The sequence below is a fragment of the Caretta caretta genome, chromosome 7 (genome assembly GCF_965140235.1).
Source record: "Caretta caretta isolate rCarCar2 chromosome 7, rCarCar1.hap1, whole genome shotgun sequence".
NCBI classification, from domain to species: domain Eukaryota; kingdom Metazoa; phylum Chordata; order Testudines; family Cheloniidae; genus Caretta; species Caretta caretta.
The window spans coordinates 33,080,173-33,098,911 of record NC_134212.1 but is presented as its reverse complement, the minus strand read 5'-3'; the positions used below and the strand labels follow the sequence as shown (position 1 = coordinate 33,098,911).

General features: G+C 53.0%; 1 protein-coding gene across 26 annotated transcripts in view; it reads left to right on the top strand.

The window, feature by feature from the left end:
• NRXN2 (neurexin 2) overlaps positions 1-18,739 on the top strand; it is a 287,195-nt gene that overhangs the window by 136,186 nt on the left and 132,270 nt on the right. For 22 of the 26 annotated variants that reach the window (XM_048858529.2, XM_048858522.2, XM_048858520.2 and 19 more), the window contains 3 exons: positions 1,483-1,866; positions 3,822-4,025; positions 13,145-13,171. In XM_048858529.2, the coding sequence (XP_048714486.1) occupies positions 1,483-1,866; positions 3,822-4,025; positions 13,145-13,171 (615 nt within the window). The remainder of the gene's footprint in view (positions 1-1,482; positions 1,867-3,821; positions 4,026-13,144; positions 13,172-18,739) is intronic. The other 4 variants (XM_048858547.2, XM_048858521.2, XM_048858519.2 and 1 more) reach the window with 1 other exon arrangement.

Here is an 18,739-nt window from a genome sequence, read left to right as displayed (position 1 = left end):
CAGATGCTGCTTTAATTCTTTTTGTGATGCCTATGATCTTTGTGATCTTTGTTTTAAATTCTTTTGGCCACCTTTGAATTCTGTGAGCACCTCCATCATTTGTTCCATCTTGGTTAAAAAGAAAGACCAGCTCACAGTTTCTCTTCTTGGAAACTGGATCCTGCTCCTGATACCAGTTACCCCTTTTTGACCTGAGAATTAACTAAAAATTCAGTACACACCTCGTTGTTCCAGTTAGTAGGAGAAATTGGTGGTGGAGTCAGGTATCTATCATGTAATCCTGTTTATTTTCAAGGAATGTACAAAGTCCTGTTTCTCTGTGCAAGGCAGGAATCCAACAACAGGAGACAGTTTCTTTGCTCGCAGCTCCAAGCCCCTGTCTAGCCAGCACTTGGCGCAAAAGTTCTCTGTCTTGGCTTCTTCTCAGGTCCCATTTGCAGTGCTTCCATGGTTTGTCTGGTGCTTCCTTGCTGCCTTCTCTCCACTCCTCTGGTTTTTCTGCTTCCACACACACACACCTCCACAAAGCAACAGCCAGTGAAACCCTTCCACCTGCGTGTGCTTTGCATTTGTCTTTGTTTTGGGCAGTGACTCTGCCTGTGTTTGGGATGAAGATCACTTGTTTCAGCTGCTTGTTCCTTAGAGTTTAAAGCCAGAAGAGACCATTAGAACAATCAGTCTGACCTCTTGATAGCTCCGGCTATTAAATTCCGTTAAATACCCCTCTGTTGAGCCCCATGACTTCAGTTAAACCAAAGCATTTCAGTCCTCAGGATGCTAATCTGTTGTGAGCCCCAGACAGAGAACAAGAGAGACTGAGAGGACATCAATGCCTGAAGTCCCAGCAGTGGTAGGGAATTGACCAGTTGAGATGCTCAGCAGGTGACCCATGACCCATGCTGTAGAGGAGGGTAAAATCCCCAAAAGTTCCTGCGAATTTGACCTGGGGAAAATTCCTTCCTGACCCCACATCTGGTGATCAGTTAGTCTCTGAGCATGTCAGCAAGACCCACCAGCCAGGCAACTAAAACAGAGGATTGTCTACACCACCTGAGAGCACGGGCCCACCTCAGGGGACCATCTCCAACTCTGGCTGATGCTTCAGAGAAAGGGGAAAAAAAGCCACACATTACAACGTGTGTGTTAGGGGAAAAAAATCTTTCCTGACCCTTTCAGGCAGCCAGCTGAAGCATGAGATTAGGTACTAGTCATTCTCATAGTTCATACATAATATACATAATCCCTAATGCCTGCTGCCATAAAGGAGCTTAATGGCTTTTTACAACTACCTTAAATGAAGGGCAGCAACTACATCCAAACCAGAACAACAAGGTTTAACCTGACCCCTGTTAGTATTGTGTGCATGTGTGTGGGGATCTCTCTGTGAGCACCACCTTCCGCTCCCCACTGGGCTTTGCTGGTGTGGTGTCTGCTGCCCAGGCAGCCCAGTAATGGCCTGTGGTGCCGGGCTCCCCACCACAGGCTCCATCTCAGTGAATAGCCGCAGCATACCATTCCTGGCCAGTGGGGAGAGCGAGATCCTGGACCTGGACAGTGAGATGTACCTGGGGGGCCTTCCCGAGAACCGGCTGGACTTGATCCTACCCCCTGAGGTGTGGACTGCCTTCCTCAACTACGGCTATGTGGGATGCGTGCGAGACCTCTTCATTGACGGCAAGAGCCGGGATGTGCGGCGCCTGGCCGAGGTGCAGAGTGTGCCTGGCGTCTCCAGCTTCTGCTCCCGGGAGACCCTCAAGCAGTGCAGCAGTGCACCCTGCCGCAATGGGGGGGTCTGCCGTGAGGGCTGGAACCGCTTCGTCTGTGACTGCCTTGGCACTGGCTACCTGGGCAGAGTGTGCGAGAGAGGTGAGGGGGTCCTGGGGGCACTGGGTACCTGGCCAGGGTGTGTGAATGAAGAAGGGATATGGGGGGCACTGGGTACCTGGGCAGCATGTGGGAGTGATGAAGGGATATGGGGGGCACTGGGTACCTGGGCAGAGTGTGTGAGTGATGAGGGAGCATGGGGAGCACTGGGTACCTGAGCAGCGTGTGAGAGTGATGAGGGGACTATGGGGGGCATGGGGTACCAGGGCAGGGTGTGGGAATGGTGAAGAGGCTATGGGGGGCACTGGGTACCTGGGCAGGGTGTGGAAATGGTGAGGAGGCTATGGGGGCACTGGGTACCTGGGGAGGGTGTGGGACTGGTGAGGAGGCTATGGGGGGCACTGGGTACCTGGGCAGCGTGTGGGAATGGTGAGGAGGCTGTGGGGGGCACTGGGTACCTGGTCAGGGTGTGGGAGAGGTTAGCAGGGCATGGGGGACACTGGGTACCAGGGCAAGGTGTGGGAATGGTGAGGAGGTTGTGAGGGGAACGGGGTACCTGGGCAGGGTGTGGGAATGGTGAGGAGGCTATGGGGGGCACTAGGTACATTGGCAGGGTGTGGGAATAGTGAAGAGGCTATGGGGGGCACTAGGTACCCGGACAGGGTGTGGGAGAGGTTAGCAGGGCATGGGGGGCACTGGGTACCAGGGCAGGGTGTGGGAATGGTGAGGAGGCTGTGGGGGGAATGGGAAACCTAAGCAGGATGTGGGAATGGTGAGGAGGCTCTGGGGGGAACGGGGTACCTGGGCAGGGTGTGGGAATGGTGAGGAGGCTATGGGGGGCACTGGGTACCCAGGCAGGGTGTGGGACAGGTTAGAGGAACATGGGGGGCACTGGGTACCTGGGCAGGGTGTGGGAGAGGTTAGCGGGCATGGAACAGGTGAGGAAGGAATCCAGGAGGCTACCTTCCCCAACTGCAGGTGGGATCTCTGTGTTAGGATCAGTCATGGGAAACATGGTGCCACCAGTGCCTCTTAGTGAGACAGATGGGCCCTGGCATCAGGACAGAGCTGGTGAAAAGCTGATTCCTCAGCTCACTGGCAGCTCTGAAAAATCAGGGAAAGAAGTGAGTTTGGGTCAAAGGGAATTGGAACTTTCCTGGAATTTGCAACCACTCCAAAAGTCAACAATAAGTCTGTCTGGGGTGAACGCAATGGGCTGTTTGGTGACATCTTTAAAGGGCTGGACGCCTAAAACAGCTGAAGGAGGAGTATGGAGGGGTGCCTCCCCTATAACTTTTAGCCCCATGGTCAGCACACTCACCCGGAATGAGAGAGCCCTGGGTTCCAGTCCTTGCTCCAACGAATGCACTATTTATACAAAGTGGCACAGCTCCAACAGGCCAGATGGGGAGAAACCCACCCCAGAATAGCCTGTAGCTAGGTATTGGGGCATTCACCTGGAGTGGGAAGACCTGCGGTTAGGTCGCTCATCCAGAGGGGCTTCCCCCAACCCAGGTGAGTGCTCTAACCACTGGGCTAGAAGTCATCACCTCTGCCTCCAGCTGCAGTTTTGTGAATAGTACCAAAGTCCCACTATGAGCCTAGCCCCTACATTTGTTTTCTCTTAAACTATTCGGTGAAATTTGCAAAGAGTTTGGGGTTGACCAAAGCTGTGTTTTGGGGTTAATAAACTATTTGCCTTAAAACCTTTGCCCAGCTCTAATCAGGACTCCTGGGTTCCATGCCTAGCTGTGGGAGGGGAGGGGAGTGAAGTGTAGTGGTTAGAGCAGGGAGGCTGGGAGTCAGGACTCCTGGGTTCTGCATGGAGGGCTGGAGGGGGTTGGGACTGGGAGGAGGGGCTTTCTGGGTATTGGGTGTAAGGCAAAACCTAACACATGTTCTCTCTCTCCCCCCCCCCATTCCTGTTCTTTTTTCACCATCTCTCTCCTACCCCCATTCCCCTGCACCGCCACCCCTCATTGCCCTCTACCCCTCAGAGGCCACAGTGCTGAGTTATGATGGCAGCATGTACATGAAGATCATGCTGCCAGGGGTGATGCACACGGAGGCTGAGGATGTGTCTCTGCGGTTCATGTCCCAGCGGGCCTATGGCTTCATGCTGGCCACCACCTCCAAGGAGTCGGCCGACACCCTGCGCCTCGAGCTTGACGGCGGGCAGATGAAGCTCACTGTCAACCTAGGTAACCACCCCCCGACCTGGGGATGCCCCAGTGCTGAGGGGGCTAACCAGCTCCCTAGGGGTCATCCCCTCCCTCTTGGCAGCTGGTTCCAGGTGTCCCCTGGGAAGAGGTGACCCTAAGGTGCACCTGTGCTGAGGGGTCATCCCCCGCTTTGGAGCTCTCTTGCGCCCATCTGGTCTTTAGAAAGACACCCCCTTTTCCAAGGGGGATTCACCTTCGCATCCAGTTTGGCCTTGGTGCCAGAGGGCGGCTCCCTGTCCAGCATGGGACCCGCTATCTCCACTGCGCCTGGCCAATGGGGCGAGAGGGGCCCTTCAACTCACTGGCACCCCATTGGCTGGCAGGAGTTGGTGGGCCTGAGCAGGAAGAGCTCCCCACCTTTCTAAAGGCCTGGAAGGGTTCAGAGTGATTTCCAGCTCGCTGTTTTCAACCCTTCATCGGCGCAGACTCTGCCAGCCCAGCAAGCAGCAGCCGGGACCAAACCCCGCAACCTTTACCCCACCCTCTCATTCCCCCACTTCCTCCCAAACTCTGCCCATCCACAACCCCCCCAAACCCTATCTCCACATCCTTCACCGCATCCCCAACCCCCCAAACCTCTGCAGACCCACAGACCGTCACCCTATCTTCACAATCCCTCAAATCCCATCCACATATCCCCAGGCTCCCAAACCTCTGCAGACCCCCAGGCCCCCACCCCATCTCCACAACCCCCTTACTCCACCCCAAAATCCTGAAGATCCACAGCGCCCCCCTCAACAAAACCTACAGCTGTCCCACATCCCTCCAACCTCAGCACAACTCCCTGTGGACATACTGCACTTCCAAACACCACACCTCCTTCCCCCTGCCCCACCTGCCCTCATCTTTCCATCCCCCATGAGATTACCTCCCTTTTCCCCATGAGGTTACCCCCTTTCCCTCCCTCCTCCATTCCTCTCCCCCCATGGAGTTACTTCCTTCCACTCATTTCTCACCCCCTTGGGCTCCCCCATTGGCTCTTTGGTCCCGTGCCTGTTTGCGCCCCACTGTTCTGTTGTGGTTGACGACGTGCATCAGACCCAGCCGTGTAGCCTGTGGGAATGGGGCCCCCTCTCCTTTCTTCCCAGGGAACCCAGAACCTCCTGTCCACAGCAGAGATCAGGGAATGGCAAGAGCTCCCCCCAACCTTCTAGGTAACGGAGGGCAGATCTGGGGTGGCACAGTGTACCCCACCACTCCCTTAACTTCTTCCCTTCTGGCTATCTTGGGGTGTGGGACACCTCTATAGTGGGACACTGATGTCATCCGTATGGACCCAAGAGATGCCCCTGTGCTGTACAGCACCCCCAGCTTCACATAATGCCCCTCCTGCAGATTTGCGGGCATTGTTGGCACCCCAGAATCTGTATATGACCCCCGCATCCATGGGGTCATGATTGACACCCCAGAATCTCTGGGCCCTGCCACCACATCACCTATTCATGGGGTGCAATCAACACGCTAGAATCCCCATGGTCCTCCCCATGCCCCTTTAATTTGTTCCCCCAGTTCCAGAGGAGCTATGAAATCGGGTCTGCCAGATAATGTGGAGGATACCATAATGTGCCTGCCACCATAAGGAACAGTCTCCTGGGGGCCAGAGTGGGGCACTGGGGAACCCCAGAAAGAGGGGTAAGAGTCCACCCTGAGCTGCATTTGCTCAGTAACCCCCCAAATTCCAGCCACCCTCCATAGACCCCCCAGCACCCTTATTCCCTTCACCACCCCAAATTTTTCAGTGCTGGCCCCTCTCCGAATGCATTGGTGCTGGGTCTAATGTTCCCTGATCTCTGCACGGTTCCAGGGCTGCCCAAGGAAGATGGAGGTGGTAGCAAGCTTGGCCCCCTAATCCATGCTGGGTGCAGGGGGACCCTGGTTGGGGGAGTGAAGGGGAGAGGAGGTGCCCCCCATGCATCTGAGCATGGGGCTGCTCAGCAGGGGTTAACCCCCCTTGTTTTTATCTTCCTTGTGGCACTGTTTGGGGTGCCAGGGTCGGGGAGGAAGAAGGGGGGGTGCATCCCCCACATTGCCTGCTGCACGGCTGGTGTTTGCAAGGTGGCCATTTGTCAGAGGGGTGGGGATTATCCCAACAAAGTGCGGAGAGGAGAATGAGCCCCATGAGGTGGCGGGAATTGACTGTGAACCCGTTAAAGGTTATAAACCTTTCCTCTCCCGCAAAAAAGAGAAATCTCAGCTTAGCCCATACCTGTCACAGATGTGGCCAATCCACTTTCTAAACTGGTTCCAAGTTAGTCCACTTTCTAAAGTGATTCTGGGCTAATCCACTGTCCGAACCAGTTCCTACTAAACTGGTTTAAACATGTCAGTCCTTGTAGATGGGATTCAGACTGATCTGAGGAATTAGGTCCCAGTCCAGGTCCTGGCTCAGTTTCCCAAGCCTAGCTGGGCCAACATCCTACCTTGAGCTGGGACTGTAAAGCTTCATCCAAATCCAGTTTGACAAACCCAGTTAGAAACCCAGTAAACCGGGACCTTTCTGTGCCCCTGTTTCTGGTCAGCTTCCTCATCAGACTCCTCATTGCCGGTCCTCCCCTCCCCCAAACAGCGTCAATCTGCTTTCTAAACTGGTTTAGGCCAGTTTCCTTTATAAACCAGCTCAGGCCAATTCCCTTTAACAAACTAAGGGTATGTCTACACTACGGAATAAGGTCGAATTTATAGAAGTCGGTTTTTTAGAAATCGGTTTTATAAATTCGAGTGTGTGTGTCCCCACAGAAAATGCTCTAAGTGCATTAAGTGCATTAACTCGGCGGAGCGCTTCCACAGTACCGAGGCAAGCGTCGACTTCCGGAGCGTTGCACTGTGGGTAGCTATCCCACAGTTCCCGCAGTCTCCGCTGCCCATTGGAATTCTGGGTTGAGATCCCAATGCCTGATGGGGCTAAAACATTGTCGCGGGTGGTTCTGGGTACATATCGTCAGCCTCCCGTTCCCTCCCTCCCCCCGTGAAAGCAAGGGCAGACAATCATTTCGCGCCTTTTTTCCTGAGTTACCTGTGCAGACGCCATACCATGGCAAGCATGGAGCCCGCTCAGGTAACCGTCACCCTATGTCTCCTGGGTGCTGGCAGACGCGGTACGGCATTGCTACACAGTAGCAGCAACCCCTTGCCTTGTGGCAGCAGACGGTACAGTACGACTGGTAGCCGTCATCGTCATGTCTGAGGTGCTCCTGGTCGCCTCTGTGAGGTCGATCAGGAGCGCCTGGGCAGACATGGGCACAGGGACTAAATTTGGAGTGACTTGACCAGGTCATTCTCTTTAGTCCTGCAGTCAGTCCTATTGAACCGTCTTATGGTGAGCGGGCAGGCGATACGGACTGCTAGCAGTCGTGCTGTACCATCTTCTGCCGAGCAGTCATGAGATGTGGATGGCATGCAGTCCGTCTGCTGCCAGCCAAAGATGTAAAAGATAGATGGAGTGGGTCAAAACAAGAAATAGACCAGATTTGTTTTGTACTCATTTGCTTCCCCCCCCTCCCCTGTCTAGGGGACTCATTCTTCTAGATCACACTGCAGTCAAGATGCAGCGAGGTAAATCTAGCCATGTATCAATCAGAGGCCAGGCTAACCTTCTTGCTCCAATAAGGACAATAACTTAGGTGCACCATTTCTTATTGGAACCCTCTGTGAAGTCCTGCCTGAAATACTCCTTGATGTAAAGCCACCCCCTTTGTTGATTTTAGCTCCCTGAAGCCAACCCTGTAAGCGCCCCTCCCAGCGTCAGAGCAATGGCAAACAATCGGGCATCTGAGAGTGCTGTCCAGAGCAGTCACAATGGAGCGCTCTGATGGGGCTAAAACATTGTCGCGGGTGGTTCTGGGTACGTGTCATCAGGCCCCCGTTCCCTCCCTCCCTCCGTGAAAGCAAGGGCAGACAATCATTTCGCGCCTTTTTTCCTGAGTTACCTGTGCAGACGCCATACCACAGCAAGCATGGAGCCCGCTCAGGTAACCGTCACCCTATGTCTCCTGGGTGCTGGCAGACGCGGTACGGCTTTGCTGCACAGTAGCAGCAACCCCTTGCCTTCTGGCAGCAGACGGTGCAATACGATTGGTAGTCGTCCTCATCGTGTCCGAGGTGCTCCTGGCCGCGTCGGCTGGGAGCGCCTGGGCAGACATGGGCGCAGGGACTAAATTTGGAGTGACTTGACCAGGTCATTCTCTTTAGTCCTGCAGTCAGTCCTATTGAACCGTCTTATGGTGAGCAGGCAGGCGATACGGACTGCTAGCAGTCGTACTGTACCATCTTCTGCCAGGCAGGCAAGAGATGAGGATTGCTAGCAGTCGTATTGCACCATCTTCTGCCAGGCAGGCAAGAGATGGGGATGGCTAGCAGGCGTACTGTACCATCTTCTGCCAAGCAGCCATGAGATGTGGATGGCATGCAGTCCTTCTGCACCGTCTGCTGCCAGCCAAAGATGTAAAAGATAGATGGAGTGGGTCAAAACAAGAAATAGACCAGATTTGTTTTGTACTCATTTGCCTCCTCCCCTGTCTAGGGGACTCATTCCTCTAGGTCACACTGCAGTCACTCACAGAGAAGGTGCAGCGAGGTAAATCTAGCCATGTATCAATCAGAGGCCAGGCTAACCTCCTTGTTCCAATAACAACGATAACTTAGGTGCACCATTTCTTATTGGAACCCTCCGTGCAGTCCTGCCTGAAATACTCCTTGATGTACAGGCACCCCCTTTGTTGATTTTAGCTCCCTGAAGCCAACCCTGTAAGCCGTGTCGTCAGTCGCCCCTCCCTCCGTCAGAGCAACGGCAGACAATCGTTCCGCGCCTTTTTTCTGTGCGGACGCCATACCACGGCAAGCATGGAGCCCGCTCAGCTCACTTTGGCAATTAGGAGCACATTAACCACCACACGCATTATTCAGCAGTATATGCAGCACCAGAACATGGCAACGCGATACCGGGCGAGGAGGCGACGTCAGCGCGGTCCCGTGAGTGATCAGGACATGGACACAGATTTCTCTGAAAGCATGGGCCCTGACAATGCATGCATCATGGTGCTAATGGGGCAGGTTCATGCTGTGGAACGCCGATTCTGGGCTCGGGAAACAAGCACAGACTGGTGGGACCGCATAGTGTTGCAGGTCTGGGACGATTCCCAGTGGCTACGAAACTTTCGCATGCGTAAGGGCACTTTCATGGAACTTTGTGACTTGCTTTCCCCTGTCCTGAAGCGCATGAATACCAAGATGAGAGCAGCCCTCACAGTTGAGAAGCGAGTGGCGATAGCCCTGTGGAAGCTTGCAACGCCAGACAGCTACCGGTCAGTTGGGAATCAATTTGGAGTGGGCAAATCTACTGTGGGGGCTGCTGTGATGCAAGTAGCCCACGCAATCAAAGATCTGCTGATATCAAGGGTAGTGACCCTGGGAAATGTGCAGGTCATAGTGGATGGCTTTGCTGCAATGGGATTCCCTAACTGTGGTGGGGCTATAGATGGAACCCATATCCCTATCTTGGCACCGGAGCACCAAGCCGCCGAGTACATAAACCGCAAGGGGTACTTTTCAATAGTGCTGCAAGCTCTGGTGGATCACAAGGGACGTTTCACCAACATCAACGTGGGATGGCCGGGAAAGGTGCATGATGCTCGCATCTTCAGGAACTCTGGTCTGTTTCAAAAGCTGCAGGAAGGGACTTTATTCCCAGACCAGAAAATAACTGTTGGGGATGTTGAAATGCCTATATGTATCCTTGGGGACCCAGCCTACCCCTTAATGCCATGGCTCATGAAGCCGTACACAGGCAGCCTGGACAGTGGTCAGGAGCTGTTCAACTACAGGCTGAGCAAGTGCAGAATGGTGGTAGAATGTGCATTTGGACGTTTAAAGGCGCGCTGGCGCAGTTTATTGACTCGCTTAGACCTCAGCGAAACCAATATTCCCACTGTTATTACTGCTTGCTGTGTGCTCCACAATATCTGTGAGAGTAAGGGGGAGACGTTTATGGCGGGGTGGGAGGTTGAGGCAAATCGCCTGGCTGCTGGTTACGCGCAGCCAGACACCAGGGCGGTTAGAAGAGCACAGGAGGGCGCGGTACGCATCAGAGAAGCTTTGAAAAACAGTTTCATGACTGGCCAGGCTACGGTGTAAAAGTTCTGTTTGTTTCTCCTTGATGAACCCCCCCGCCCCTTGGTTCACTCTACTTCCCTGTAAGCTAACCACCCTCCCCTCCTCCCTTTAATCATTGCTTGCAGAGCCAATAAAGTCATTGCTGCTTCACAGTCATGCATTCGTTATTCATTCATCACACAAATAGGGGGATGACTACCAAGGTATCCCAGGAGGGGTGGTGGAGGAGGGAAGGAAAATGCCACACAGCACTTTAAGCACAGCACTTTAAAAGTTTACAACTTTAAAATTTATTGAATGACAGCCTTCTTTTTTTTGGGCAATCCTCTGTGGGGGAGTGGCTGGTTGGCCGGAGGCCTCCCCACCGTGTTCTTGGGCGTCTGGGTGTGGAGGCTATGGAACTTGGGGAGGAGGGCGGTTGGTTACAGAGGGGCTGCAGTGGCAGTCTGTGCTCCAGCTGCCTTTGCTGCAGCTCAACCATACACTGGAGCATACTGGTTTGGTCCTGCAGCAGCCTCAGCATTGAATCCTGCCTCCTCTCATCACGCTGCCGCCACCTTTGAGCTTCAGCCCTGTCTTCAGCCCGCCACTTACTCTCTTCAGCCCGCCACTTACTCTCTTCAGCCCTCCACCTCTCCTCCCGGTCATTTTGTGCTTTCCTGCACTCTGACATTATTTGCCTCCACGCATTCGTCTGTGCTCTGTCAGTGTGGGAGGACAGCATGAGCTCGGAGAACATTTCATCGCGAGTGCGTTTTTTTTTCTTTCTAAGCTTCACTAGCCTCTGGGAAGGAGAAGATCCTGTGATCATTGAAACACATGCAGCTGGTGGAGAAAAAAAAAGGGACAGCGGTATTTAAAAAGACACATTTTATAAAACAGTGGCTACACTCTTTCAGGGTAAACCTTGAAAGTTAACATTACATACATAGCACATGTGCTTTCGTTACAAGGTCGCATTTTGCCTCCTCCCACCGCGTGAACGGATTTTGGTTGAATGCCAGCAAACATACACTGCAATGCTTTGTTCTACAGTGATTCCCCAGTACGTGTTGCTGGCCTGGAGTGGTAAAGTGTCCTACCATGAAGGACGAAATAAGGCTGCCCTCCCCAGAAACCTTTTGCAAAGGCAGAACCGCAAATGCCAGGGCAAAGTAATCCTTTCACATGCTTGCTTTTAAACCATGTATAGCATTTTAAAAGGTACACTCACCAGAGGTCCCTTCTCCGCCTGCTGAGTCCAGGAGGCAGCCTTGGGTGGGTTCGGGGGGTACTGGCTCCAGGTCTAGGGTGAGAAACAGTTCCTGGCTGTCGGGAAAACCGGTTTCTCCGCTTGCTTGCTGTGAGCTATCTACAACCTCCTCCTCATCATCTTCTTCGTCCCCAAAACCTACTTCTGTATTGCCTCCATCTCCATTGAAGGAGTCAAACAACACGGCTGGGGTAGTGGTGGCTGAACCCCCTAAAATGGCATGCAGCTCATCATAGAAGCGGCATGTTTGGGGCTCTGACCCAGAGCGGCCGTTCGCCTCTCTGGTTTTCTGGTAGGCTTGCCTCAGCTCCTTCAGTTTCACGCGGCACTGCTTCGGGTCCCTGTTATGGCCTCTGTCCTTCATGCCCTGGGAGATTTTCAGAAAGGTTTTGGCATTTCGAAAACTGGAACGGAGTTCTGATAGCACAGATTCCTCTCCCCAAACAGCAATCAGATCCCGTACCTCCCGTTCAGTCCATGCTGGAGCTCTTTTGCGATTCTGGGACTCCATCATGGTCACCTCTGCTGATGAGCTCTGCATGGTCACCTGCAGCTTGCCACGCTGGCCAAACAGGAAATGAGATTCAAAAGTTCGCGGTTCTTTTCCTGTCTACCTGGCCAGTGCATCTGAGTTGAGAGCGCTGTCCAGAGCGGTCAGAATGGAGCACTCTGGGATAGCTCCCGGAGGCCAATACCATCGAATTGTGTCCACAGTACCCCAAATTCGAGCCGGCAACGTCGATTTAAGCGCTAATCCACTTGTCAGGGGTGGAGTAAGGAAATCGATTTTAAGAGCCCTTTAAGTCGAAATAAAGGGCTTCATTGTGTGGACGGGTGCAGGTTTAAATCGATTTAACGCTGCTAAATTCGATCTAAAGTCCTAGTGTAGACCAGGGCTAATTCAGGTCTACAATCTCCGCAAGTGGGGATGCAGTTATACCAGGATAAAGGTGCCTTAGGACCTGTCCACATGGGGAAATTTCCTGGCATAGCTACAGCAGAATGGTTATTGTTAATTATTAACTCCCCGTATGGACACTCTGTTCTGGAATAAAAGTGATTTTATTCTGGGATAATTACTCCGCTTGCCAAGCTCTGCCGGGGAATTTCCCCATGCGGACAAACTCGTATCAGAAAAGCTTGTTCCGTGCCTCTACAGGAATAGCTATGCACATTTATACTGGTACAACCACATCCACATTAGGCAACACTGTTCCGCTTTAGGCTGGGGAAGCTAAAGCAAGACAACTTGTTTGTGTAGCCAAGGCTGGAGATTGGAAGCTCTTTGGGAGTAGAGACTGGCTTTTTGTTCGATGTCTGTCCAGCACGTGGCACAATGCAGCCCTGCTGCATCATTATTAGAATGACTGTTTATGACTTGCATTGCAGAAGTGCCTGTGAGCCCCCATCTTGGTTGCACCAGGTGCTGTACAGACACAGTCCAGTTATCATATGCAACAAGAAATGATGCAGCCCCACTGGTGGCCAGGAAGGTAGTTTGGGGCTGTAGGTGGGATACCTTTAAGGGACCAGTTCCTACCAAATTTGGGGTTCTCTTCCTCAGTGTGAGAGGCTTCCGTTCCCCTGGGCTCCAAATGGCCGCCTTGACCCACGTCTGTCCCCGGATGGTGGGCTGTGAATTGGATGGTTGTTTGCAGAAGTAACTTTGAAGGATGTAAAACTGTTGCGTTCTCTTCTCTCTTCCCCTACTCCCCCATCACCCTGGCCCCCGTCTCAGACTGTGTCAGGATAGGCTGTAACCCCAGTAAGTCACTTCTTTACCTTTGGGGTTTTTATTTCATGTTCTCTCTCTTCTGCTCGTTAAATGAACCGGGTGAATTTTGGGGGTCAATCCTAATGGAAAGGTGACAGGCGTATGTCTGTTGCTGATTGCTATGACGCTGCACAGAAGAGGTGGAGGAGCTGGGACTCCTGGGTACTATTCCTGGCTCTGGGAGGACAATGGTGCCTAGCAGTTAGCGTGTGTGGGCTGGGAGGTAGAACTGGGTACTGTTTTCAGCTCTGAGAAGGGCGTGAGTATAGGGGTTAGTGCAGAAGGGCTGAGTCAGAACTTCTGAGTTCTACCCTTGTTCAGGGAGACACATGAGGTCTGGTGGCTAGAGCAGCGGACTGGGAGTCAGGACTCCTAGGTTTTATCCCCAGTGCTGCCCATTTTAGCGTGTCACCTTAAAATGAGTCACTTCACTGCTCCTTGCCTCAGTTTCCCCTTGCCTCAGACTGACTGCACCTGCCCTGTAGGTGCATGTCTGAGCTTTATACTCCTAATGCATGCTTGATGCTTACAGAGCCTCATATAGGGTGGGAGGGTTGGCTAGGTATTGCCCTGCACCCCATCCCCAGATGGGCCTGGAACACCCCAAGACAGGACCTGCTATTTCCCCCCACTCCATGGCTTGGCCCCTCGGGCACTGTTGACACACTGCCCTCCTCCCTGCAGCCTATGTGCACCACTGCCCCTACAGGTTGGATTTGGAAACACACTATGGGGTGTTATAAGCCCCCCTACTGAAAGCAACTGAGGGGGAGTCTCTAGTTCATGGTTCTCGCCCTGCCCAGCACGGAGCTGCTCAGCAGATCTGGGGGTAAGGGCAAATTAAACACACATACCTGTGTCCCCACAGACGAGTGGCAAAGCCCTGGTGGTAAGTGACTGGCACCTTGCTTTGGGATGATAGGTGCAGGGCAGCACAGCACCTTGGTCCTTCTTTCTGTGCCCTCAACACACACCACATGCACAAGCAACACATGGTTACATAGACTCACCCAGCCACAACACCACACAGCCACACCACAGTCTGCCCTAGACACACACAATCAGCTACACACACAAATACACAAACTTTCACACTTATCACACATAAACAAAGAGATTCACAAAAGCACAATTGCACCAAACCACCACTCCCCCATGCAGCAGGTCTCATTCACTCACGTAGATGGCAACACACACACACACTGAGGAGAGTAGATCTTACTCCTTCCAGCAGGGGGACACTGGTATGCACACTGGCCAAATACATATATGCATGCCAGCTCGGGGAACATTATACCACATAAAGACTGTCATGGGAGGTACCCAGTACACATACATGTGTGCCAGCTGTGGTGTGTGTCACACCATTACATGAATGTTCCAGCCAGGGATGTACACCATTACATATACATGTGCATTGACTGAGGGGCACACAATTACATGTGTGTATGCACTGGCTGGGGGGCACATGGTTACATGCGTGTATGCACTGGCTGGGGGGCACATGGTTACACGCATGTGTGCACTGGCGGGGGGCACACGGTTACACATGTGTGCGCTGTCTGGGGGGCAGCCATGGTTACACTCACGTGTGTTCAGGGCTGCACTCGTGCAAGCAGTGACATGCAGCCCCCAGGTGTGATGCATCTCCTGACAGCGAGGAGCTCCACCCCTTGGACTCAGGTGCGTAGATGGGCCAATGGCATTTCATTGGCTAGAAAGGGGTGGGGCCCCATAGTGGGGATAAGCCCCAGCTCTTGTGCATGTGGGTTCCTAATGTGGTGGGAGGATAACACCTAATCACAACTCACCCTGGTGCCAGGCAGGTGAAGAATTTACTACCAGGTCATGGAAGGGGAAGCTGAGACATAAGGAGGGGAAGAAGTGACCAATCCCCAAGATCACAGAGACAGAGCTGGGGAGAGAACCCAGGAGTCTGGGCTCCCAGCCCCAACACAGATTTCCATGTCTCCCATACAGTCCCTGATCTAAACTACTGTATTGCTCCCCTCCCTGGGTCTGGGAAACCCAGCCAGGATTCACCCTGACAAAGAGTTCCAGGTGTTTGGTGGGTGGGTTCCAGCTCCAAATGAGCCCTAGAAGCCATATCTGAGATGGGAATTGGGAGGAGAGCCAGGGGTGGGGGAGGATGATGGAGGTCCCTACACCATGGGCAGAGACTTAGTGCAGAAAGGTGTGTGGGTGAGGGTTGGGAGTGAGTATGAGAAGGGAGGGTAGGGATGATATGTGGAAAGCGGATAGGGGGGATGGGGAATGAGGTGGGGATGGCATGGCTCTGGGGATGGGGGGACACAGAGGCGAGGACTGCAATATGTAGAAAGGGGCTGGGGATCAGAGGGGCAGTGATTAGAGGTGAGGGGACCCAGTGAGGAAATACACTCCTTCACCCCACCCCTAATCACTGCCTCTCCAACCCCCATCCCCAGATGTGGGGCCTGGGGGGATCCCTATCCCCAGGTGTGTTGTAGCCCCCAGGGTAGGGAAGGAGAGATCTCTGTGCTGGAGTGGGGAAAATACAACCAGGCCCCCCTCCCCCAGCTCTGGTGAGGAGGTGGCTCTTTCGCTTTGGGAACCTGTGCGAGGTCAGGATCCCTTGAACACCCGCTCCCCACCATCACTCCCTGATCCCCAGAGTCCTTTATTCCAACCAGCAAAAGGGTGCCTCCATTGCTGGATGAGGAGCTGCAGTGTCCGGGTTTCCTCACCAGGTGGCAGAACCCACCTGTGCAAGCTTCATTTACCTGGGGTAATGGCAATTGGGGTGGCATCAGCCCGCTAACCCAGTGGCTGCTGCTGCACTGTGCCCAGCACTGCGGGAGTGTGTGGAGAGGAATATTTCCCATTGTCATCCACCTGCCTCCTCAGAAATGAATAATCTGGGTACTACCACACTTCAGACTATAAACAATAACATTTAGCCATACTCGCTATAAACCTGGGCTGATTAGCCTCCATGCAATTAACATAGGTCCTTCTGCAATACAAATACATAATAATTAGCCCATCTCTCTATCCAGCTGGGGATATCAATCCCTGTGCAATTAATAACATGCAAAATAATAATAAATGAACCACTTTCTTAGAGAACTTGGATTGCTAGAACCATACAATTATTAATACACATAGCTGCTGATTATTTAGCCCCTCCTCTCCCTATAGATCAAGAGTTGTTAGAGTCCCTGCAATTAATAACGTAGGCCAGGGCTGCACTACTGGTGGCCATAGGGCTGTAGCCGGCCTGCCAAGCAGGAGACTGCTCCATGACACCTGCTGGAGGAAGGGCCAGAGGCAGCTGCCCCTGGTTACAGTCGGCTCGCTCTGGGAAGGCCTGGTGGCCAGTGTTTTCTAATAGGAAGACGTGTCCCTGGGCAGGGGCACAAGCTCATCTGCCTTCCCACAGATCGTGGAGCTGAGCAATGGCAGGCAGGCGTGTGTGAGGTGATGCCATGCAGCATGGGGATGTCACTGCAGGACTCACTGCTCTGACACATGTTCTCGCAACAGCAGGGGTCACTTCTTCCTGGACCATGCCAGCCTGCCAGAGGGGCTGTTGGGGTCTCTGCTACCTTAAGTTGCCCATCTCTGCATTAGGCCCAAGTAGAAATACCATAATTAATTAGCCCCTCCCCTATGTACCTGGGGATTATTAGCCCCCATGCAATTAATGTATGCAAAATACTAATGAACCATTCTCCCAGAGACCTGGGGTTGTTGGTGCCTTGCAATTAATGTTGGTCCTGCTGCAATACAAATAATTAGCCCTTTCCTTCTCTGTATACCTGGGATTGACACCCCATGCAACTAATATGCCCATTGATTGATTATCTACTACCACATGCAATTATTATGAATACTAATTAAGGTCCTCCCTAGATAGCTGAGTTTATTAGCCCCCATACAATTAATAATAATTAATGAACCATTCCCATAGAGACCTGGGGTAGTTAGAAAGCAAATAATGTAGGCCCTACTGCAATACAAATGAGTCCCTCCTGTCACCACATCCACCTGGGTCTGTTAAACTCCCATGCAATTATTTATAGGCATGGTAAAATCTATTAAATAGCCACATCCTCCCATGCAAAGTGACCTGGCATGAACCCTCCCATGCAATGAATTAGTTGCATATGGTAATGATTCATTAGCCACTTACAAGCTCTCAGCTCTGCCTCCACCCTGCTTTAAGGAACTATGGATTCAGGAGAGGGGGGGGTCTCTTGGGTCACCCCTACCAGCTGGGGGTGAATGAGAAATTGAGGTGCTAATGGGGGGGAGGGATAGTGGGTTAGGATTAGCTATGGGTATTACTTTTTTCCTAGCCTGTGGTTTGAGGGGTCCCCAGCTCCACATTTCTGACTGGGGGGCTTCCCTGGAGCTGCAGGGATGGATTTCAAGATGATCTGTCATTTCTTCACTTGTTCTCTTGCTCACCAGCAGGTGGTGATACACACACACACATTCTCCAGTAGCAATCAATCCTCATTGTTATGTCTTCGGTCTGTGTGTGTGTGTGTGTGAGAGAGAGAGAGACTAGCAAGGTGGAGAGCTGAATAAAGCAGTGTAGGTGTGCTCTGCGTTTATAGGCCGTGTGTGCAATTGCATCTAGCAGTAGTGTACATTGGGGTGTAGGTGTACTCAGGGCTGTGTGTGTGCAGTTATACCCAGTCGGGTATGTGTGCAGTGGGGTGTAAATGTGGTTATACATTCAGCAGGGGGTATAGTGGGGTGTGCATGTGCTCAGGGCTCTCTATGTATATGGTACACCCGGCAGGGGATTGTATTGGGTTGTAGGTATGCTCAGGGCTGTGTGCAGTTACACCCATTGGGGTGTGAAGTGGGGTATAGTTGTGCTCAGGGCTGTGTGTGTATGGTTACACCGAGCAGGGGATGGTAGTGGGGAGTGGGTGTGCTCAGGGCTGTGAGTGTGTATGGTTACACCCAGCAGGGGGTTGTAGTGGGGTGTGGGTGTGCTCAGGGCTGTGCATGCAGTTGCAGGCTGTAAGGTTTGGGCCTGAATTTCCTGGGGAGCTGTCTTTTCCTAGCCCTGAACCAGAGTTTCCCCCCAGCAGCTGTCACAGCCTCTCCAGATCACGGGCACCATCCCAGCGTAGCAACTGCAGAGCAGGAGTGCAGTGTGGTGAGGAATGGAGGGAGTGATGAACTACCCCATCCCTCACCCATCCCCCTATACACGCTCTTTGCCATCAGGGAGTGTATGGGCTGTAGGGGGGTGGGGGGGTATATTGGGGGTCTGTATAGTCCCAGCCTGTTGTCAGCTGGGGCAGTCTGGCGGGGGTGGGGGGCGGTGTCTGCGTGTGTTCAGTGTGTATCTGGGGAGGGGGAGATGCTACCTAAGTTGTTATGGGGAGGTTGGTGGGGGGAGTTGGGTGGGTGCTGCCAGCTGGGTGAGTACTGGGGGTTGTGTGTGTTCAGGATGTGTCCAGCCAGGCAGGGGAGGGGCTGGCACCTGGGGGCTGTCTAGGCCTTGTGCCCATTCCCCCGACCCTACTGGAGCACTAACCCCCTGTCCTGCCCCTG